Raw genomic sequence first — 25,281 nt, 5'->3', positions numbered from 1 at the left:
AATCCCTCCCAGCATCAGGGTCTTTTCCAATGAGTCAACTCTTCGCATAAGGTGACCAAAGTATTGGAGTCTCAGCTTCAAAATCAGTCCTTCCAATGAACACCCAGGACTGATCTCCTTTAGGATGGACTGGTTGGATCTCCTTGCAGTCCAAGGGACTCTCAAGAGTCTTCTCCAACACCACAGTTCAAAAGCATCAATTCTTCAGTGCTCAGCTTTCTTTATAGTCGAACTCTCACACCCATACATGACCACTGGAAAAACCATAGCCTAAACCAGACGGACCTTTGTTGGCAAAGTAATGTCTCTGCTTTTTAATATGCTATCTAGGTTGGTCATAACGTTCCTTCCAAGGAGTAAGCATCTTTTAATTTCATGGCTGCAATCACCATCTGCAGTGATTTTGGAGCACCAAAAATAAAGTCTGACACTGTTTCCACTGTCTCCCCATGTATTTCCCATGAAGTGATGGGACCAGATGCCATGATCTTAGTTTTCTGAATGTTGAGCTTTAGGCTTTTTATTTTAGCATTTATATTTGCAGAAACTCTGTAGCTACCTTGTTTTAACTACCAGTTTTTCTCTCACAGCAGGATTGTGTCAAGTTGGGCAGGTGTCGCCTGAGGAAAATGGCTGACCGTGCTCTCCCGGGGCTCACCGGCTCTAATTTTTGTGTTATGATGTGAGTTTTTCATTGTCAGATCAAAACAGACTAACAAGGCATTTATTAAAACATTAAGGCCAATGAAGTGTCTTTCCTAAACTGAAATTCCTTTAACTCTTAATTGTTTAGCAATTGTTCAAATAACCCAGGAAAATTCCTGCATCATAAAAATAATATCTTAGGGTTTTAATCACTTAGAATAGAAGAGACGTTGATAAGACAATTGCTGATTCTACTTCTTGTTTGAGCCTCTCCAGGCTCAGAGTTAGCCTCGATATATCTAAGGAGTGCAAGATGGCAGTAGGTTTTTTGACTAAAATACTGAGAAATTCCTTCACTTCTCTATTCCTCATTGCAGAACATGTGTAGATTTTGAGTCTTAATTATGTGATTTTTCATAATTTTTTTGTTTTTATGTTTTTAGTATTTGAAGGTTAAAATAAGCCAAAAATGGGAGTAACAAACCTGATTAAATAATCTTTAGTGGTTTCATTTTCCTGACTAGAAACACAGAAATAATAGATCAAAAACTCAACAAGAATTCCTTGGAAATTTATTTTTAACAGGGAGCTACCTCCTTACTTCCCTTTTTCTTTTGGTTAGTATAAACAGGAAGGAGAGGAGAAATGGCATGAGGAAGGAATTACAAGCATGCCCCTATATTTTTCTGCCTCATTTTATTTCTAACCAGAAAAGGAGCTATTTTCTACAGGTCAATAAATAACTCCTCTGGGCTCTTCTATACTACCTCATACCAAGAATTTTTCCTTTGCATTTACTATTTTGTACCTACATTTTTTCACATGTGGCCTTATCCATCTTAATTTTTTCACTACAGTGGGTTTGTGTTATGCATATAACACCCACCAAGTCTTTATTGATTGCTGACAGAAACAAGACATTAAATAATTGAACAAAAGAGACAGAACAAAGGGAAGACTGAATTGCCTTCTGATTTTACAGACACCTTTGTGAGATGAAGTCACCTTCCTGTCCTGCATCTCCTCAGGCGAGTGTGGAGGGGCGCAGGGAGAAGAAACGGCAAGAGCAGGCGCACCAAACCCAAGCACGTTACCACGTCCAATTTGTCTCAAATGGTCTTGTTAGAATGAGACTAATGGTCACTATCAGCAGCACATCACAGCCAAGATTAAATTCCTGAAAAGGATGTGTGCAGAACTTGCTTGGGGGTAATATTAGTCCAAATTGATTCAAGGACACAGTCAAGCAGAACACATCCCCCACAGCATGAAGCCCAGCACTCTGATTACCAGCCTAGGAGATGCCACAGGTTCATCCTGTCCTGATTCTCAGAATTTGCCATTAAGTCTGACTTCTCTGAAACAAGATAGGTGCAGATCTAAATGACCAGTAAGTATTCTGGTTCACAGGGTCATTGCTGACCACAGAGAGCGGGCATGGAGTTTCTGTCTGTGGATGTGGAGGAGAGGAGGAAACCAGTCCAAATGAAAGGCAAGATAAACATTTATCGAGATGCTTAACTGTTTTATAATAGCCAGTGTAAATGCCTCTTGGTCCAGGAAGTGATGATCTCAACTGGAAGAGCTCTCCCTCTGCTGAACTCTGATCACATTTGCTTTTTGAAAATCCTACACATCAATGATACTCACTGCCTAGATGAGTATACTCACTGCCTAGATGCCATAGCTTGTCAGTCACAGAGAGATTTTTCCATTCTACTTCTCTGGCGGTGCATTCCCTGAAGCATTAATCTACCCTGCAATATGCATGTCAGATTAATGTGTAAATTAATAATGGTTCAGCTTGCCCAAGTTTAGTCTAATTGATGAAAGCTACAAATAACTCAAAAACTTAGAGTACAAATATTTTAGCCCCATGAACCGTGACTATAGTTATAAGCAACTCTGGCACTTCCTTAACTAGAACCATGGGAGAATATTTTATTCTCTCTAAGCACTGGTGGTTTTCTTCTTTATTTTCTTCATAAAAAAAAAATCTACATAGTCCCTGACACACATTTAAACTTGCTTGATAAATGTTCTGGCTCTTGACAAGAAAAATGAAATCCAGGTAATTTATTGGCATTTAAGTGCCTATTCAGCTCTCCCTTCTTTCCTATGATATGTCTGCTCATGTCCAGCCTCAAGTTCATAGACATTTATTGAGCTTTCACCCCAGGACCAACAGTAACCTGAGCACTGTGGATGGGGTACAAATAAATACACCTGCCACTTTTTGATGTCTATTCATGGGTCAGACATTGTGCATCCATCTTTAATCCTCGCAATAAAGCTCACTCTGCAGTTTACCAGGCTGGAGTATGTATAGGACAACACTTTATAATTGTTCTCCCCAATGCACAGGCTAGGGATTATTTACATGTACAGGTCATTCTAGAGTTATAACGTGGTAAAACAATAACAAAAAGGTAGTTAAAAATTAGTGATCTTGACAGAGAGAAAAGGAACATCTAGAATATAAAATAAACTATAAAAATATCTACATCAGCTCCTGAACATTTTGCAACTGATTATTTCATGAGCCATGATAACAGTTTTTGTAAACTATATTTTCATGCTTTCATAGCATGTTTATTGTTCATTATGAGGACCTATAGTGGAGTCTTAGGGAATGCTCACATATAGAGGGTGGGCAAAAGTGGGCGCCCTTAGAGAGAGAGAGGGCAGGGGGAGAATTTAAAGTTAGAAGTTACGGAAGAGAGATATAAGATGGCCAACTGGTGAGCAGCGTCAAATTCAGCCCACAAGTCAGGAGTTCGACCTTAATGATAACAGTTTCAGTAAAGTAGTAAGTAAGGTTTAGACCTGATAAAGGGAGTTAAAGAAGAAATGGAAAGCAGTGACTTTCCATCCCTAGAGTTATCCAATGAAAGCAAAAGGAAGAGATAAGAATAGAAGAGGTGAAGTGCTTGGGGTTGGGGGTGGCAGGGTGCATGGTTTTCAGACTGGAGCATGACACTTGTTTGTTCTAGTAGAAAACAGTCCAGAGGGGGAGAAAGCAGCTAAGAGTACTAAAATGGTAACAGAAGCTGGCCTTGGGCAGGAGGGATATAGGCAATTTTTTTTCTATCTTTTCCAATGGTTCAATTTTTTTTTTTTTTCTAATGAGAGGATTGAAATTATATTTAAAAAAGAGAAAATGCTTTTTTTAAAGGGATTGCTTTTTTTTTTTTTTTTTAAGAAAATGAGAGGAGTTAAAAATACCTTCCATCCGGAGAAAGTCTATTTTCTCCTCTGAGATTTATTTTCTTCTCCTTGAGAAGAACGTGGGTAAAAAGAAAAAAATACAGAGAATCTTGAAAGTGAGGAGAACAGAGATCAATTGAGCTCATGCAGAACACAGTCTTCTGCTAATTAAAAGGCATGGAAATGCACCAAATATGAGGTGGTGAATGGGGTTTAGGAGTTTGGAAGAACATGGGAAATCTTTGCAGTGGTCACTGTTAAAAATGCGGTAAGAGACATACAAATATCCTCTAGGGATAAGAAGGATTTTTCCAAAACAATTCAAACTTCTGGAAGAAGAAGGGGGCTGGAAGACAAGAGAAGAAAATAATCCAGTAAATGTCAGCCTCAGGTTTTCTTCCAAACTGCCTCTCTCTGAATCCCTGTTCAGCCAAATAATTCAAATATCTATGTGGGATATTAAAGCTGAGAATCAAAGCAGAAATATAGCACTATATTTATTTTTTAAAAGTTAATTCCAAGAGATCAATAACCTCCACATTGTTTATTTCAAAATAGACTTTTTGATCTTCTGTTATAATGAAATATGGTTCTTATTCTCTCCCAGTGCCTGGTTCCTGTTGCTCCACATTAAATTAACTTCCCTTTTTCTAAATGCAGAAAACTCAATTATGCCTCACTTCCGGCTTGGGATCACTTTGAAGTAATAAAAGGAGGAGAGTGGAAATATCCACTTAGGTCGATGAAAAAAAAATTTAAAAGGAATAACCCATCTCTCTAGCTCCCAACCAATCCAGCTACATGAGTGTAAAGGTCATTTGGAGAAAAGATTGGCCAATTTATACAAATGCTAAATTTTAAAAGAAATGGAGTTTCAAAGGCATTCCTCTATTTTTACCACACTTCTGTGATCTCTGCAAAGCTTTTAGGTAGTAGAGTGAAGGGTCTTGAATACATTTAGCTCTTCTTCTCACTTTCCTTTCTTGATATCAGGGCTGTCGTTGTTTTAAAGAGAAGATGGAGTGTATTTGTCTAGTCAGTCATGGGCTGTGTAGTTAGTGGACCTACAGTGAACATCGTGAATACTGTGAGTAGTGACATTAAGTTACAGTAATGTCAATGAAATTGTGGATTATGATCACTGCCATAACATCTTGAAACTTTGGAATTTTAGTTTCCCTCCATGCCTAAATAAATAGACGTATGTGGGGGCGGTGGGGGAGGACTGCAGAAGTCCTATAGAATATTAATTTATGGACTAGGGAAGAACTGTTTGATGTGCTTTAAATAGAAGCATCTGGTCAAGTATTCGTTCCTGCACCAAGGAACAGTCTTCATTTCCTCTGTTGGACCTTGAAGGGACAATGTGTTGGAGAAGAAACTATTAGACTTAATTGTCTGTCTTGATATCAGCCTCTTCTTGAGGGAACTGTTCCCACTTATATCTCCCTGCTGAGGAAGCAGTCTTGTATATTTCCTGAGCAGGTGAGCATCCGGTCATTGTAATTAATTGGATCAAGAATGCTCACGTCACCCAAGGACAGCAAGTGAACAGGTATTTTTAACCATACTTTTGGGTCAGAAATAACTGATGAGGTGGCGGGTGCCATTTTATAAGATATGGCCCATCTCTCCAACGATGTCCCAAGATGGGGGTCTTATCTTTTTTGTTTAAGCATCCTGCCAGTAAGCAATATTATGCTCCATATACAGGAGAGTGTTAAAAAAAAAAAAAAAAGAAATCCTGTTTATCAATACAAACCAACTCTCTGAGGACTTTTATGATCCTTGGTGAGTCACTGAAGGGGGTAGTTCTACAGAGGGATGGTTCTCTCCACTTGAAGAATAGCCATCCTCCAGAGGTAGAAAGTGGAATCCATAATCATGACTCACTTCTGGGTCTTGGCTGGCTTCTCCGGCTTCTCATTGTATGGAATGACAAGGTCAATGGCAGACTCTGGCTTCTGGAGGAGAATTCCCAACTTGATCTTAATCTCCTTCGCCCTGAAAAAAGAGACACACGAGGGGAAAAGGACACTGCATGAACATAGAGATCTAAGAAAGAGATTTCTTTCCATGTCAGAGAAATAAAAATGAAGAAAAAACCATTTCACTGTGGTGGTGGAAAGAATACTGAAATAGAAATTGGGATACGTAAGTTCTAATAACACTTATCAAGCTCTTAATACATCCCTGGATAATATGTGTTCTCTCATTTTAATCTCAATTGTTTCATATGTATTTTTTCACATTCTATATAACAGATACTATAGTATTCCCACCTTACAGATGAAGAAACTAATGACAGAGAATTCAAATAACTTAAGATAACCCAGCCAGTATGTGATAGAAATGGACTTGACCCCAGGCTGTCTGATTTTAAATTCACAAGTGCAACTCACCAGTCTTCTGAGGGCTCTGGTCCTAGCTCTGCCACTAATTAGACATGTAACATTTGGAAAAAGGTAATCGTTTGTTTTGTTTTTTTTCTTGCTAGACCTCAGTTCCCTCATCTGCAAAATGGCAGTTAACCTAGATGCTTCCTTTAGCCATTTCCAGCTATAAAGTTAAATTACTCTGCTTTATTATTAATTCTCTATAAAATGTTCTTCTTTTACACACATTTGATTTTTTGCAACCCCTTGCCCATTGTTCCACAACGGTTCTGGTAGTAGTATCCTATATGCAGTAAGCCTTCAGTAGATGAGTGTTAATTATCCATGGTCTGACTGTAACAGCATTATACTACTCCTTTCCGTCTTCAACATTTTAGTGAATATATGTGGTCAGAAGTCTGGGCACTTCTGCATCCTAGGATACAACTCTTTTTATGCCCAGTTTCAAAACTAACTTCCTAAATTACTCATTATTTTTTCACAAGTCTGAATTCATAAAGCGCCAAGCAGATCTTAAAAATTAATCCATATGACAAGCCACTGCATATTGGGAGACCCAAAACGCTGTCCTTTCACTGCCACCTTAGCACTTCACTCATGCTCTTAAGATATGGTTTATCATATCGCAGGACTTCCCTGGTGGCCCACTGGGTAAGAATCTGCCTGCCAGGATAGGAAATGCAGACTTGATCCCTGTCTGGGAAGATGCCTGGAGAAGGAAATGGCGAGCCACTTCAGTATTCTTGTCCGGGAAAATCCTATGGACAAGAGGAGCAGGGCAGACTACAGTATATGCATGAGATTGCAAAGAGACAGACATGACTTAGCGACTGAACAATTATCATATTGCATTATGGTTACTGGCTTATGTGTCTGTTTCCCACACTGGATATAAGACCTCTTTGCAGGAGGGAATTGAGTCTTAAATATCTTTTAACTCCTGTGCATAGCATGAAGCTTGGCAGCATAGTCAACTTTCAAAAATATTTGCTAAAGTGAACTAAACATATCTTGATTTTTGTTCCTTGCAAATCTGCTAACATTTATCTCCCAGTCAATGCTGATCATAATCAAAGTCTCAGAGAACTGTAATGGGGTTGTGATGTCAAGTTGTGGTCTAATAGAATTGTGTTACTATAAACACACTTTCTTCATCCATTCACATGAAGACAGTGCTGAGACAATTGAAAAATATAAAATGCATGAGATTAGCAATTATGGATACTAGGGAGAAAAAGGAAATATACTATATAACTTTATAAAATCATAGATATTCAATCATATCATAGGTTCCTTTAGTATAGTAAATGTGATTTTGGAGCTGTTGGTCACTTCCACAGTGTCTTTTCCTTTTCAGTTCCTCCTGCTTCTCTTCTTTCCCTGGGACCCATTGTCTGGTAGAAACCAACTCGGGTACCACACTATAGCAGATTGAACTCAGCTGTGCCCAACATTATGGCTGAGCTGAGAATGTTCTGCCAAGCGAGCTTATATAAAACATAAGAAGAAGAATAAGCATCAGTTTGATTCCGGACTTTACAAGTTGCTTAAATTATCTAATGCTTAGTTTTTTGCCTAGAAATTGGGACTAATAAAATACTACATGCTCATAGATTTTGTGATGATTTAATACATTAATGCATGTGAATCACTTAGAGCCGCATGTAATACTGCTTCTTCAAAGTTAGTTCTAACTACACAATCATTCTATTTCAGCCAAATTCAAGCCATGTTCCCTAGCTTCGAGTACCAAAGTAAAACGTTCAAAAACTTCCCACATGTTACTAAGAATGAATACATCCACTTCCTCCCATATTCTACCTCTAGAGACAAGAACTGCCAATTTTATATTTATCTGAAGAAAGAAAACAGTATTTGGCTGTGAAAATGCATGCAGTATGTGTGGCTACCCTCTGCTGGCCAGTGTGTAGAACTGCAACCAGAAACACTAGGCTCACCTTTTCCATCAAGGCAGGATAACCAACCTAGACCTTGAAGAGTTCCATCCAGGATACCTCTCCTCCTGGTCCCATACGCCCCTCACTTCCTGACCATAGGAGAAGGCATGACGCTACTGTTTCACTAGACCCAATAGTTCACTGTGCTGTTCTTGTGTCCGACTCTCTGCGACCCCAAGGACTACAGCCCACCAGGCTCCTCTGTCCATGTGGTTCTCCAGGCAAGAACACTGGAGTGGGCTGCCATGCCCTCCTCCAGGGGATCTTCCCAATCGAACTGAGGTCTCCGGCATTGCAGGCGGCTCTGTTCCCATCTGAACCACCAGGGAATGGCCCTCATGCTTTGCTTTTTCCCCCTCTCAACTTCTATTTCTTTTTCTCTTTAGCCCCACTTGCTTTTGTAAAAGGCAGAGATATTTGTGTTTGATTGCCTAGTGAAAGAGTAAGTTGGATACGAAGAGGTTATTAGAATGAAGGTGTTCAACGTTTTTAAATTTCATTTATTCGTAACTACTTTGCTCCTTGATTGTGTTTACCATGTCATCAGTATGCAGAAAACACTCAGAGAGTTTTGCCTTTACCTGCAAGGTTCTAACAGCCTATTGACATCGCAAGCTTGTGAACGAGCACAAGCGTCTGTTCAAGAAGAAGGCAGCAGAGCACTGGTGGAGGAGCCCAGCACTCGCAGGAGGGGCCAGGAGGGCTTCTCGGAAAAGGCAAGGGTGGAATAGCAGTCAGCAAGGTGGACAAGAAAAGGCTGGGACTTCCGGGCTCGGAAGAGAATGTTCATATCATTTGAAAGTGTGAGTCGCTCAGTCATGTCAGACTCATTGTGACCCCGTGAACTGTAGCCCTCCAGGCTCCTCTGTCCATGGAATTCTCCAGGCAAGAATACTGGAGTGGGTAGCCATTCCCTTCTCCAGGGGGTCTTCCTGACCCGGGGACTAGCCTGAGTCTCCCACGTTGCAGGCTGATTCTTTACCAAGCCACTAGGGAAGTCCATTTGAAGGGATGCAAAGTGCTTCTGCATTGCCTGAGTGTAAAATGATTGGAGAGAATAGAAAGCAGTATTCATGAAGTCTGTTCACTCTGTCTCCCCTTCCTGATAGAAGGATGGGTGAGGGAGGAACCTCTGTATAGTATGCAGCCCTCAGCAAATTCTGTGTGAAAGACCAAAAAAAGGTAAAATTATTGAAAGTTGCCTTCAAAGAGGTGGCATCCTATCTTATAAACCCATTTCCAATGTTTCTTTGCTAAGTTTTTCAGATGCATTTACTCATTTAAAAATACTGTCTATAAATGGTGGTTAAATTCTCCAAGACATCCTACAAAAGCCTTTTAAAACCAGAGTGAATCAGAACCCTTGTATAATTTTATCTGCATCATTATTTAAAATTGTCTTTTTGAAAGATACTCTAGAAATCAACTGCCATGTATAACACTGCCTATAGAAAATCATATTTCACTTCCTCAAAGTAGAGAAACACATGCGAACTTAAGATTACTCTTTTCCTCATACTTGCCCTGGGGATGTAAGGGAGAAAGGAAAAGCAGTGCTTCAGAAAATACTTCCTCCTATGGTTCAGTGTAGGTTCACATGTATGACGTTAAAATGTCAGTGCACTTGAGAAGTCCATTTGATTGAATTAGGATTTTGAGAGAATACAAAGAGTGAACAATATTACTGCTTCTCTTCTAAAACAATAAAAGTTTAAAAGCTGAACAGTTTGACTGATGCTGAAGTAGAAACCACTTGAAATACCTTACTCTCTTTGTAAGAATAAACAGCATTACTACATTCGTTTTTCTCCTTAAGACTCCTGGATTACTTTCATTCCACTTTCACCCCTTTCTCCCCACCACAGTGACACATACAGCTATGGGAATGAAAAAACTGTAACAACAACAACAAATGGAAAATCAAGCAAAACAAAAGCTCAAACTTTCTATTTATTTTCCCCTTTAAAAACACAAGGCTTCCCTGTGGCTCAGCTGGTAAACAATCTGCCTGCAATTTGGAAGACCTGGGTTCGAATCCTGGGTTGGGAAGATCCCCTGGAGAAGGGAAAGGCTACCCACTCCAGTATTCTGGCCTGGAGAATTCCATGGACTGGATAGTTCATGGGGTTGCAAAGAGTCCGACATGACTGAGCAACTTTCACTTCACTTTAAAAACAAGCTTTAATGTATCCGACATTCATTTAATGTCAAAACAACTCCATCCAGAAAAGGAAACTTTCTAACATGACTTCAACTCAGTCCTTGGCTCTATTTGACCGCCCACCAGGCAGTTTCCCGTTACGTTACATTAAGGCTTGTTAACAGGAACCAATTCATATCTCCTCTCGTCTCACCCCCAACCTTGCTATCCTTTGGTTTTACAAAGAAAAACTTGTTTTGAAATAAAATCATTGGAAATGCCTGGGTGAACATTTTAATTAAGTGTTCAGAGGAAGATAATCTTTTCCCTAGATGACTCACATTAGTGATTTCAAGCTGAAAAGAGATTGAATAATTGTATGGTTGTGAAATTTTAAATCCGTCCCTTGTGTGGGTATGTTTTCAAAAGGCCCTGGGCCACCTCAGTCCTTCCGACTAACTGGTGAATTGAGGGAAAGCTGTTACCTTTTAAGATGAATAAGTGTGGAAAACAGTACAGGCAATCACTAAAACAAAAATATAGCCGAATTAAAATTGCATTAAAAATGCAATTATGTTCAAATAAACTTTGTCAATAACCAACTATATATAAAGTCCTGTGCTGGGTGTTTCAAGGGTTGCAAAGACATCCCTTGCCTAAGAGACACGTGGGACAGGTGAGTGTCGGACACATACGTGTAAACTATTTGCTAGATACTTTTCTAATCATGGATAAAAGTGGAGGGCATATATTAAAAAAAAATAAAATTGGGCCCTAGCCTCAAGGAGCGCCAATGTGATGCCATGAAAACAGTGTAGTGGTAGGCACACGCTCCTCCTGTATTCTCTAAGCCCTCTGTGTTCTTCATTTGTGGTCTTTATCCATTTACATTGTATGTCTGCATATTTATTAGAGTACTGTCTGTCCCTCTCCCACTAGAATGTCAGGTCCCAGGAACAGGGTTAATATCTGTTTTGTTCACAGCTTCAGGTTCAGTATTTAGCCCAGGGCCAGGCACTTAACAGGCATGTCATAAGGATTTACTACATAAACTGATGAATCAGCAAATGAATGAATGAATTTCTAGGTTATAGTAAAACTGCATTTTGGAGTGGTTGGGTGAAATACTGGGATGAAGCACAGAATAAGTCACCAAGGACTAGGCTGTCTCTGCTTTGGTTAACTGGGGAGAGGTTTAAGTCATTAAATGACTGAAAGGACTCTAGCTGAATTCAATTTCTGTCTGAGAACTTGGAAATAGACAAGTGAGGGCTCAAACTGAGTCTGCTCTTCAGTCCCTCACACCAGGGATAAAAGGCAGGCAGGGTAATTACACTCATTAAGAGTCTGATTAGAATCCATTATGAGGCCAAAATTTATCAGGTTTTATGTAAACAGAAGTAGCCCCGAGGCACGGACTAGTTCTGAGGTTGGACGTATGTTTCGAACAACCAGGGAAGAAGACAGGATGGAAGAAAATCGGGAAGTCTAGGAAAGGATTTTACAACACATTTCCTAAAGAAGTGTTCTAACCTGTCCCCTGTCGAGTACAATCCAATTTAAGACCAATCCAACTTAAATCTGTGTTGCAGGCTTAAATCTGTGTGGCTGGACATAGGAAGCTGTGTGCATCAGTGAAGCACATCTGTTCCAGGCTGCTGCCTCCTGAAGAAACACTACAAACCTTGTTTCTACAGGGGCAAAAAGGACATGACCTTTCTTGGCTCCAAAAAAAAAAAAAAAAAAAAAAATGTAATAAATACACATGAAAGATAAATAAAAGTTCCTAAAGCACTCGTTTACAATAAGACCACAGCTGGAGCGTACTGGCAACCGGATCTGAAAAGCAGAGGAAGAAAGGAGCTCCCTGAGTTCTTGCTGCCGAGATCCGAGTCATGTAGACAGAAGCCCAGCAGAGGCTGATGGAGAGAAGGGGACCCAGGGTGTGTGTGCTCACTGCGCTGGACCCTCCTAGAGAGATTCACTTGGTTCAAGACTGGACAAGCCTCCTTGTTGGCTGTTCATTGAAAACTCGATATCGGTAGAGTTTGTTACTGATACGTGGCTCATGAGAGACAAGGGTGATCTTGAAAAACCTCAGAAGAACATAAGGAAACATCACTGGAAAATCAGGTCAATTCTCAAACTCCACAGGATCCCCCTTAAAATCAAGATTGATTCTCATGTGCAGGGAGAAGGCCCTCCAGGGTCATTTTGGTGGAGAGAGAATGTATAAATTTGGCATCTACCATTTTCCTGAAATAATCTTCTTCTATCTGAACTAAAGAAAATCCACTCATTGCTTATCAGAAAGTGGAAGAGTAATTTACTAACGCAATAAGATACCATGTTAAAGCATGCATTTATTTTTTTTACCTGATATATATTATTAATATGATACATTATGGAAAATGACTCTAGGTTACTTAATGTGAAATACTGCTTAGTGGTCCAAAAGATAGAATGATGAAGAAAATGCTAAAGAATACACAGTATTATTATTACTCATGCATTAGGATATAACTCCAAAACAACAGCTCTGTTTCTAGACACAGTTGAATCATTCCCTGGTGCTTTAAGTTTTCACGTATATTAAGTGAATTAAATAGCTAGCACTGTAACACTATAAGATGGATAAAAAAAAATTGAATTGACGATGTCAGTTGCGCCCAATGGATGCATACAAGTTACATTTGTCTATTGTAACCTCTCAACATTTAATGTTTTCTGATCTCTTCATTTGGGCTTCCCAAGTGGGGCAAGTGGTAAAGAATCCACCTGCTAATGAAGGGGACCCAAGACATTGGTTCGATCCCTGGGTGGGGAAGATCCTCTGGAGAAGGAAATAGCAATCCACTCCAGTAATTATTGCCTTGAAAAATCCCATGGACAGAGGAGCCTGGCGGGCTGCAGTCCACAGGGTCACAAAGAGTCGAACACGACCGAGCACACACACATGCACACACGCACACAACCTCTTCTTTCAGTAAGTTCTTGTAATAACAGCCACTTTCATTCTTATGTTCAAGTTCTTAACTGCCCAGATTAGCTCAGCATCAGGGCCCCAGACAGGCAACCTGCAGAAAAAGACTATGGATCTCATCTACAAGCTGACTGACTTTATTTCATAGATTCACATTGAGGTAGAAAAGACTGGCCTTAGTAGCTTCTCCTTTTGCTCACGTATTTATTCAACAAAATAAAAGTATGTTTATTAAATGCTTGCCATGTGCCATAGACCATTACAGGTTTTGAAATTCTTGTGAAACAAAAAGACAAGATCTTCTCACAGAGTTTATGTTTCAGTTGGGCGAGACAAACACAAAATCAGGAATCCAAACAGTGAAATGAAAACTTTCCGCTGCTTGTAATTGCTACAGTGTGGCACTGTGTAAGCATTAGCTTCAACTATTTGCCCTAATCACAGTGGTCAGCAGGCTTGTGAAAAAGACCACGGTCCAGGGGGGCTGCTGTAGGTGCCTTAACGGTCCTTACAGAGGGCAGGCACCACCAGATGCTTGTCAATTACCACAGCACGTTAGAAGTGAGTTTTCACTCATAGATTTGCTCATTAGAGAAAGGGCTCTCTACAGTCACAATGATAGTCAAGTCACTTGTACTGGTGATACTATTGTGGAAACTCACATCCACCCCATAGAAAGGTTGTAAGGATGTAAATAGCTCTTCACTCTTAGAGATGGCACCTGTGACTTCATTCCTAAGTAGTCCTATATCCCCTTGATTCAGAGGTTTCTTGTTGACTGATACCAGCTACAAAGGTATTAGAATCCCACCTCAGGGGCTTCCCTGGTAGCTCAGGGGTGAAGAATCCACCAGCCAATGCAGGAGACACAGGTTCGATCCCTGGTCTGGGAAGATCCCACATGCTGGGGAGCAATTAAGCCCATGTGCTACAAATACTGAGCCTGTGCTCTAGAGCCCTGGAGCCCAACTACTGCGCCCTGCATCACAGCTACTGTGCCCTGAACCACAGCTAATGCGCCCTGCATCACAGCTACGGCAGCTGGTGCACCCTGGAGCCCACGTGTCAGAGTAAGAGGAGCCTCTGTGATGGGAAACCCATGCGCCACAACTAAAGAAAGGCCTGTGCAGCAATGAAGCCCTAGCCAGCCAAACATAAACTTTAAAAATTAAAAACAAAAAAAAGAAGAATTCCACCTCAGAATTTTATTGTTAGAGTGAAATTTTCCTACAAGTTATAGTCAGAGCACCAAGAATAAGCCTTTATTAAAAGCACAGAATAAGCTGTATAAATATTTTGCACCAATATTAACAATAATATACCTAAGTAAGTATGGAACATTGGGTTTCATTATACATATGGTGATCTTGCTTTTATAAGCTGGTAGGGAAGCTGTGCAGAAAGAACTAAGCATCATCCAGCACTAAGCAGTAATAGCTAGCTACAATTATCTACAAAAAGAACCTAAGAAGAGTGACAGGAGTAAATTGATTTAGGCTAGTTTTCAATAGCCACTTACAATCCATGACATCTTAGGCAAGTTATACAATGTCTCTTGGCCCCTGTTACATCAACTGTAAAATGAGGAAAACATTAGTACGTATGTGCTGTAAAAAGTTTCCATGTGGGGTGTATGAGATGATGCATGCAAAAGTTAGCCCAGTGCCTAGCACACAAATAGCATGCAATGCATGGTAACCATCATCATCATCTCTGCTTATTTAACACCCATCTTGTTTCACCTAGTATTACAGTTTATAGCAGTTACTCTCAACTTCTGGGATATTAGTATTTGATTTCATTAAGCTCATTTTCTCTTCACTGGATGAGTGAATTATATGCCCTAAACACTACTTTCTTGGTGAAATCACAAACATACTAAAGCATGAGAACTGGAAAAAGTCAGAAGCAATTTCTGGTGACTCTATACTGGGGAAGATAGAAGGAAAGCTCCATGTTGAAAGCCAAGAAGATATTTGGGCTGCAAAGCAATGATGAAAACAGAAAGTGAGGCCTTCACTCACTTAGAGGCAGTTGGGGAAAGTCTATCTTTGCAGCACCTTTGTTTGTTCCCTGTCGGTCAAATGCAGGATAGACATAGGCATATCGATAGAGCCTGATGATGCATTCTCTTCCTCCGTCACTTGAGGGAGAAACACACTCTGTCTCTCCACACCCCTGATATTTCCAAGTGTCACTGTACTTTGATTGTAATCACACGATCCCTGAGTCTAAGTGCAAGGACTCTAGCTGTGGGCAAGAGTTCCCTCTTCATGGTACACAGGCAGAGAACAAGTGGTCTGCAGCAACTCTTAAAAATAATGATGATAACATATAAAATATTAATGAATTGAGGTGTTAATTCATGCTTTTCTATACTAATAGTTTTTCTTCTGATTTTCAAGAAGGTAGGTAGGCATTTGTGCTTTCTTACTTCTGAAGGAATTGTGTTGTAAGGCCAAAAGCAGGTATTGATTGAAGATAATATCTCATTTCTGGCTTTTGTTTTCCAAGACCCAAAACTCTCTGGGGAGATAATGCTGGCTCAATCCTCAAGAGAAATGTTGCTTTTGATGAGTAATAAAGAAAGAGGCAGAGAAACAGAGGGGAAATGACGGAATCTCTGAGACAAGTTTACAGGACTCTGGTTTAGGGTTCTCTAGCTAATCACCAGCCCTACTCTCCCCTGCCTCACACACACTTTTGTGGGACTCCAGGGAAATGCCAGGATCACAGAGAGGGATAGCTATATGGTGCTCATAATGAGACTTGACCTTTTCAGTCCTAGAGCACCCAGCTTCACTCAGGCTAATGCCCAGACACAAGCAAGGATTCTTGGAATGACTTCAAGGCTTTATGATGCTTCAAAAAAGAAGTATATAAATAACCATGCTGTTGTTGTTGTTCAGCCACTAAATTGTGTCTGACTCTTTTCAACCCCATGGACTGTGGCATGCCAGACAGACTCCTCTGTCCTCCACTGTCTCCCAGAGTTTGCTCAAATTTATGTCCATTGAATCATAAATAACGATATCTGCCTTTTGAAAATTGTTCAAAAGTCATCCTTCTATAAGTGTGGAAAAAAAAAAAAAAACATAAAAAAACAAAACCAGGAAGCGTTCAAGAGAACTTACTAACCATATGGTTGATGAAACCATGGAAACTGAACTAAATGTGGCCAACTTTCCATTGCTGAAGAAAATTCACCAAGAAAAGACAAAACCAGCTGTTTTGGATAAGCTCTAAGTCATATGACATCTGGATTGGTCCAGATGACTTCATAAGATACTTTCCAGATCTCGAGTTCTTTATTGTAGTCACAAGCAACATGTTGGATTGCGTTCAATCTTTCCCCTGCCCTTGGCAGAGAAAATGCCCAACTCCTAACTTCAGCAAAACTCGCATCTCAGGTTATGTAACTGAAAGAGTTTGCCAAGCAAGTAGGATACCGGTCAAAGAGGCTGTTCTGAGAGAGAAAGTGAAGTGAAACTCTTCCCAGGGGAATCTGGCTAATGCCAAAATTAAGCAATTCTTTTTTTCCTAAAAGGCAATAGCCAGTATAGCACAGTGGTTAAGAGAATGAAGGTTGAAGTCAAACCGACCAGATTTATCTTACTATGTGTGTGACTTTTGGCAGATTTCTAAACCTTACCTTGCCTCAGTTTTCTCATCTATAAACTAGAGATAATAATGATAACCTACCTCAAAAGTTTTTCATGGTGATGAAATTAGTTATTTTATATGAGGTGCTTATAGTATTGCCTAGCACAGACAATGTAATCCATAAATGACAGGGACTGTTATTATTATTATTTGCTAACTCCTGTGCTAACGAAGGAACATGTCTAGCTTATTTACACCCAAAAACAACTGTCAACATATAACAGTAGGAAGGAAACTTGAGAAAGAAATAGTAAACAGTAACATTTGCCATCGACTAAACCCTGTTTTCAACTCTGTCACTAATTTGCTGGGTGAGCTTAAGAAATTTGAGTTCTCTTGTCTTCAGTCAAAAATAAGCAGAGAGGAAGGAAGCAAGTTCAGTGGGAAAACCTCTAATATCTTCTTTAGCTATTATAAACTAAGACTTAAGGATTATCATACTCAACATTTTGAGAATATAGACGAGAAAGCAAGGACTTGAGATATGAAATGACCCGTGAATGGTACCATGGATTCCTTTACTCTTCCATCCTCCTTCCCAACATCTCATCAGTTCAGTTCAGTTCAGTCGCTCAGTCGTGTCCGACTCTTTGTGACCCCATGGACTGCAGCACGCCAGGCCTCCCTGTCCATCACCAACTCCCAGAGTTTACTCAAACCCATGCCCATTGAGTCACTGATGCCATCCAATCATCTGATCCTCTGTCATCCCCTTCTTCTCTTGCCCTCAATCTTTCCCAGGATCAGGGTCTTTTCAAATGAGTCAGTTCTTCGCATCAGGTAGCCAAAGTATTGGAGTTTCAGCTTCAGCATCAGTCCTTCAAATGAACATTCAGGACTGATTATCCCATTATCCCATGTTTATTCTTAATTAGAATATTCTCCTTCTCATAATTTATAAGCTCTCTGATTCAAATTTGACTGTTTGTCTTCTTCATTTCCAATAGCTAATCTGTCACAAATACTGTTCAGTCTTCCTAGAAAATCCTTTTACATGTGCCTTTTCTTCTCCATATCTAAATTTAGCACCTTTCTCCAGGCCTGAACTAGGATTCCCACCTCACCATTTCCATCTTTCTACTGGAATGTATCCCATATTCACTGTCAGAGTACCAACAATTTTCTCCTTGTTTGTAGTAGCTCTCTAGTATTTACGATGGTTCTCAAACTTGAATATGCAGCCCAGTCACCAGCATGTCTGGTTAAAACACAGATTTCTCAGACCCATCCCAGAATTTCTCATTTAAGAGGTCTGAAGTGCAACCAAATATATAAATTCTCTGCTCCCAGGACCACACTTTGGAGTATCTCTGATCAGCTGTATCAATTTCAAACATCACTTTCTTGCTTCCAAAGTCCTCCACTTCTAAGCTTCTTTCCCTTGGTTCCCCACAACTACTTGTATATCTAACCCCAGTGGCCTACTCTTTAACCCCCAAGCACACAATCTCTGCCTTCTTCCATTCATATGACAATTAAAACTCTTCTAATGCTCTAAGACCAGAACAATCTCATTTTTTAAATCCTGAAACCTCTGTAACTACTCCAGTCTGTAATGATTTACCTTTTCTCTAGCATCAGATCACAAAACAGGCATATTTGATGGACCTTACAGAGCTTTTAATTTGCTCTTCCCTTATTTTAAAAGTAAAAAACTGAGGTTTGTATAAGATCTTATCCTTAGATCTCCAGTAAGTTATGCAGCGAAGGATAGAATGCTTTTCTTTGGCTGAACTTATGGACAGCACATTTTCACCCAATTACCCTAGTTTATCATCAGTGCATATCTAAGTTCCATGTATATGTACTCCCAGTGACGTAACAAGCTCATCGAGGGTGGGGACCACTTTTTATTTCCTCGGTCTCCCAAAGCATCTTGGAAATAGTTAAGTACTTTAAAGCTGCTTTAACTCCTAGGATGGTGTAAAGGATAAAAGCACAAGTCTATACTGGTTTGTTTGTATTATCTTACTTACTAGCTGAGTGACTTTGGGCAAGTTACTTGAAGTTTAAGCTTCCAATTTTCTACATAAAATAGTGATAATATAGTTCCTACCTCATTTATGTGTATATACATATGTTTATATATGTGATCATTTGCTCAGTCGTGTCCTATTCCTTGCAACCCCATAGACTCCAGCACGCCAGGCTTCCATTTTTCACTATCTCCCGAGGTTTATTCAAAGTCCTGTCCACTGAGTTGATGATGCCATCCAACCATGTCATCTTCTGTCACCCTCTTCTCCAGCCCTCAATCTTTCCAAAGCATCAGATATATGTATACATATACATATATAGATAGATAGATAGATAGATGCATAGACATATATATATTTATATATATAGGTATATAATGGTGGAGAAGTACTCTTGCCTGGGAAATCCCATGGATGGAAGAGCCTGGTGGGCTGCAGTCCATGGGGTCACTAAGAATCAGACACAACTAAGCAACTTCACTTTCACTTTCATGCATTGGAGAAGGAAATGGCAACCCATTTCCTAGAGAATCCCAGGGACGGGGGAACCTGGTGGGCTGCCATCTATGGGGTCGCACAGAGTCGGACATGACTGAAGTGACTTAGCAGCAGCATGTATATAATGGAGCTAAATACATCAAGGCATTAACAAGTTTAGGAGAGCACTTGTGACTCTATGGACATGTAACCCACCAGCCTCCTCTGTCCATGGAATGCCCCAGACAAGAATACTGGAGTAGGTTGCCATGCCCTCTTCCAGGGGATCTTTCCGACCCTGGGATCAAACCCACATCTCTTATGTCTCCTGCATTGCTAGGAGAGTTCTTTACTATTAGGGCCAACTGGGAAGCCCCTATGAGAGCACTTACCACATATTAAATATTCCTTAAATATTACTTATTACTATTACTGTTCTACTGTGTTTGTTGTACTCTCCTATCACAGCATCTTGCACATGGGTGTTGGAAAACAATTGCTTATTAAATAAATAGAATAGAATAGAATTCAACAAAGATCCTTTTCACTGACATACAAGATAGACTCCTTTCAGAAGCTTTTCACCTTGAAATAATGCAACTCATTCTGAAAGCATAGAGAATATACATTTCTGGGCAACAATCCCACAGAGAGACAAAGAAAGCAAATTTGGAGACCTTTGCTGCTGCCTCCCACAGCTCGGAGTTATATTAGAATATCACCAGCCTTGTGCTGCTATTTTAAAATGAAAATAATAACAGTATTGTTTTTCCCAAGCACTGGCTGCGCCCTACCCGAGGATTCCCATGGAAACTGAGATCACTCCCATGCTGTTACAGCCTGCCTCTGACACAGTCGTCGCTCAGAGCAGGTTATGGGGTGATGAGACAGTGGGGGACAAGACAGACAGAGCAGAGGTCTTTTCCCCTTTGACCTTCAGTTCTCTGTCTTATTCGAATATTGTTGGCAGGATTTCTGGGCTTTTTGTAATTCAGTTCGGAAGCCAGATAATAAACAGTGGGAAAATGGTCTTCAAGTTGAGGAAGACAGAAATTTATGGTTTATTTTGAGTTCCAAAGGTGGAGGGGTCAGAAGGCATTCCCACGAGAGCCTCTCTGGCTTTTGAATATCTCCATCTCATTCTGCTTTAAATTATAAAGAAGGACTTTCTAGAATGAAATTTTCTAGCTGTCCATGAACTCTAGTGGTTTGATATCTTACAAAAGCAGGAAATAAAAGTGGCAATAAGGGGTACTGGAAAAGAAGGGAAAGAAAGAGAAGTAAAGTAAAATTCACTTAAAACTTAATGAACGTATAAATGACATCACTTAGTAATACTATGATTCTCAGAATTAACGTGTGCTCTGGTAATGAATTTATACAATAGACACAAATTCATTAGCTCAGATTATAAGAACGCTTGGTCAATATTTGTCTTTGCCAAATTATTATGCGTGCTGCAAAGCAATCACAGAACCATGAGGAATAAGAGGACTGTTACTGGTCTGAAGTATAGAAGTACATTTTAGACCATTTCTTCTCTCCTTCCCTCAGTATATTGTAATAATACCCTATTATTCTCAAGATTTCTATTTTTGAGAACTATCTATTTATTGCTTCACAAATTCGTTTATCCATTCACTCATCAGACTCTAATAGAGTAACCACTGTTTGTCAGGCACCGTGCCAGACAGCATGGAGAATGCTTTACAAAATTAACGAGAGATTGTTCCAGACCTTAAGCAATTCCCATTTTACAAAGAAGATGTCTGTACAGTTGCCCCTGGTATCCATGGAAGATTGGTTCCAGGGCCACCCCCACTTCCCATGGATACCAAAATCTGAAAATGCTTAAGTTTCATATAAAATGGTGTAGTACTCACATATAACCTATACACATTCTCCTATATACTTTAAATCATCTCTAGATTACTAGTACATGTCATGTCATTAGTTGTGAATACAATATAAATGCTCTGAAAATAGTTTGCCAGCACGCAGTAGATCCAAGTATTGCTTTTTAGAGCTTCCTGGATTTTCTTTCAAATACTTTAAAAAAATTTATTGGAGGATAGTTGATTTGCAGTGTTGGGTTAGTTTCAGGTGAAGAGCAAAGTGAATCAGCTATCTGTATACACATATCCACTCTTATTTATACTCTTTTCCCATGCAGGCCATCACAAAGTACTGAGTAGAGTTCCCTGTGCCATGCAGCAGGTCCTTATTGGCTATCTGTTTTACATATATCACTGTGTATGTGTCAACTTCAGTCTCCCAGTTTATCCCTCGCCTTTAAGCCCGCAGTAATCACGAGTTTGTTTTCCACATCTGCAACTCTATTTCTGTTTGTAGATAGGTTCATCTCTGCTCCTTTTTTTTCTTTTTAGATTCCGTCTTTCTCTCCCTGACTTACCTCTGACCCCTGATTGGTTGAATCTGTAGAACCTCCGGGGACTACGGGCCAACGATATACATAGCTTTATTTGATGCAGCTATAACAGGGTGGAATGAGTCCCAGGTTTGAACCTGGCACACCAGAACTCACTGTATAAGTGTATGCAGTGTCTCATCGGACCTTGGGCCAAACATTTAACACATCTCTGCTTCTCTTTTGGTAAACTGGTGATGTTGATAATATCTACCGTGCAGGGTTAGAATAAGAATTAAGTAAGGTCATGTCAAATACACAACCAAAGTTGAATCTGAGGAAAGCTGCTTAGGAAGTGATACAAAATACAGGGAAGATGAAAAAGTTCTGGGAGTTCAATGGATGGAGAATCAGTTTCTCTTTGAGGGAGAAAAGAGAAGGCTTCTCAGAGGGTTGAGGGTTGAGGACATATGATTTAGCTGGACTGCTGTGTGACCCGGGAAGAGAGGTTATTGGTTTGGATTCCAAAAGCAGGTGCTCACCCCCTGTGCCTCTCCCAGGTCCTCCAGAGACCCTTCCCAAAGTTTAATATGGAAGCCTCCATCTTCCTCATATATTTTCTAAAAGTTCCAAAGAAACTTTTGAGGTTCATGCATATATCACAGGGGCATAATCTTGGGAACTTCTTTCCAGCATCCTTAGAGCATGCCCTCATTTTTCTCCCAAAGAGCAATGAATTCTGACCTGAGGTACTCATACATCATGACTTGGTGAACAGGGATTCCTCCAATTATATGTTTACTGAGATAGCAGTTACTAAGGTAGAAGTCTATAGGTCAACATTTAGTTATCTAAATTTCCTCCCTGGAAAGTTATTCTTCTCTAATCTTGCTCCTTCTCTCCTAGCCCCCAAAGCTCAAACCAGACATAGTGTCCTGTTGGCTTCATTATTATGGCGTAACTCTCTAGGAGTTATCATCTAGGGTCTTCTTTTTCTCTAGAGTCTTGCATATAGCATTTACAGTTAGTTTTTTTTTTAAATCAAATTAATTTGGTAACTATAAAACTATCAGGAAAGTCAGGATAAGGTGTTCTGACTTGACATCATCTAAGATTTCCCAAAGGAGAAGACCAGGTAATACCAGGTAAAGAGGAATAACCTCATTACCTACCCTAGGCAAACATATTCTGTCAATAGTCCATTTGTTCTACCAACCCCAGGCTCAGAGCTGTTACCTGTGATCCTCCTTCTCTCCTGCTCCCTCTTAACTGCTGTCTCATTTGCTGTCGATTTTTTTTTTTTTTTTTTTTTTTGCAATGTGTTCTTCCATTTGAGTCCCTTTTCCATACTTCTTGTCTAACTTTGTAGGGAGATGAAGGTAGTTTTTGGATGCAGACTCTTCTGATTTGGCTGCAAGCGTCTCTCAACATAAAAATAACTAAGAAAAATCACACACTTAGAGAAAGCCCATGTTCCCCTGGTAACTAAATGTTTTACTGAATCCATATAATGCATAACCCTATTTGGTGTTTATAACAATCCTGAGGGAAGTATAAATGTTGTTCCCATCTTGCACATGACAAAACTGAGTCACAGAGAGGTTAAATGATCTGCCCCAAAATCACCCAGTAAATGAGCCAGACCCATCTCACCTCAACTCCTGAGCTCCCAATTACTATGCAATATCACCTCTCTTGTGAGTTCAGACGTTGTAATTGGCAGCTATAGGCATAGAAGTTTTTCAGAAATCATTTTTTTCTTAAAGACTATAGTTTGTTTCCTAAGCAACACCTTTTGAAAGATGATGCCTTGTGTAAGAATAAATATTTTAAAAGTGTAGACACAAAATTTATAAATTAAAGTTCATCAGACAAAGTGAAATGAAGATGATATGTAAATCCAGAGACCTTGAAGTATCTGCAATTGTAACTAGCTACGTGGTCTTGGACAAGTCGCCAAAGAGTTTGGTGACATCACATCTCATCTCAAGGGGCAGAATCCATGAATCTGAATCACTAAGCCTTTATTATGTGTGTGTACATAATCAAAATTGTGCTAGACATTCAACTCTACAACTGTCACAATTGTTGGTTGTCTTTGCTAATCTTGTCTTTTGCATTCTCTTAAGCTGGTATCCATTTGACAAAATATGTTCCTTAAGTAGCTAATGAAAGTTACATATTCCTTTCCTTCAACTGCAGTCCAGCCATCTGCACTCACATTTCAGCATAACTGCAAACAACAAGACCCTGTCTGAACCAGGAAGGGAAGCAAAGGTTAAGCTATTCTTAGAGGATCTGGAAGATAAAAACTAGAAGGCAATTGGAAAAAAAATAATTTAAGGCTTTTCGAACTGTCAAATTTGAATTTTGAGACAATCCCAAGTTACCAAAAGTGATTTTCTTCACTGTTGCCAGCTAAAGGAAAAAGTGTAAAATTCAACCTGTGAGGAGAAGAAAAAAATCCCCATTGATCTACAATGAATCTATATGAAAAAAAAAAAAAAATTTGCTTCCTCTTAGACAATGCAGACACTTTCAAGCTGTCTACATGGATCTCTGATTTCAACCAAGTCATCTTTTCTCCAAGTCATCAAAAAATCAGGTGTGTGTGGGTGTGCACATGTGCACAAACATGCATGTATGTGTCCAAGTGATATACTGTTTGGTCTTGGGGGATTCAGAAACAAACTCCAAGACTCTGGAAACTTGTCACCAGAAAGCATCAGAGCTTAGACAGTGGGCTCTTCTGGGAAAGTCTGCAAGTCTTGGTCCGCATTGCTGACCTTGTCCCAAAGTGCCCAGGTCATTCAGTCCCACGCTCCTGTTGACCCAGGTATCTCTTGAAAACTATTACTTAAAATAAGTTACCAAATACAACAAAGTACTTTATTAATGAAGCATCTTGATTCTTTCTAAACTTCCTGAATCCTCACAGACAAGTCCCTCATCAAGAAACACATGGTCTTCACAAAAATTGTCTAACAGCAGCAGCTTGACAAAAGCACCCCACTCAGTTCACTGCCAATGATGAGCGCGTACACAGTGTTATCACTTCACACTGTTCAAGTATTATATTTTGTCTCTTCTCTTCCTCTGAGTCTAACATGATAGTTCTAACATCTTTCTAGAATGTAGAGTTTAGGAATCTGAGCGGTATTTTATCTAATGGGTTAGACATTGTTTTGAGAAGTGTCTGGAGAAGCAGTTGGAAAAGAGAAAGGAAAGCATGCAGAATATAGAATAATGGTCTTAGCCTTATTTGCTATTTATGAAGCCTGCTGATTATCAGGTATCTACGAACAAAGCACTAGCTGAATCTTTTCAATCCTGCAATATTTCCTTTTTGAAAGAGAAGAAATGTCTGGCCAAGGTATTTTATCTCAACGTGCCAATTGAATAGTATGCTTTGTAAGGGAATATCTCATCTGGACTTTCCAAGAGAACGATGGTCAGGGTGATTAAGCC

The 25,281-nt window shown here is 39.8% G+C and overlaps 1 protein-coding gene across 1 annotated transcript in view; it reads right to left on the bottom strand.

Moving 5' to 3' along the window:
• The window catches only part of RGS5 (regulator of G protein signaling 5), a 54,677-nt gene that overhangs the window by 20,262 nt on the left and 9,134 nt on the right, over window positions 1–25,281 (bottom strand). The window contains exon 2 of the mRNA XM_061120224.1: window positions 5,746–5,856. Within this exon, the coding sequence (XP_060976207.1) occupies window positions 5,746–5,856 (111 nt within the window). The remainder of the gene's footprint in view (window positions 1–5,745; window positions 5,857–25,281) is intronic.

Source organism: Dama dama, chromosome 20 (assembly GCF_033118175.1).
Source record: "Dama dama isolate Ldn47 chromosome 20, ASM3311817v1, whole genome shotgun sequence".
In the NCBI taxonomy this organism is placed as follows: Eukaryota; Metazoa; Chordata; class Mammalia; order Artiodactyla; family Cervidae; genus Dama; species Dama dama.
Note: the sequence above shows the minus strand (reverse complement) of the source record. Positions and strands in the feature narration are given on the sequence as shown.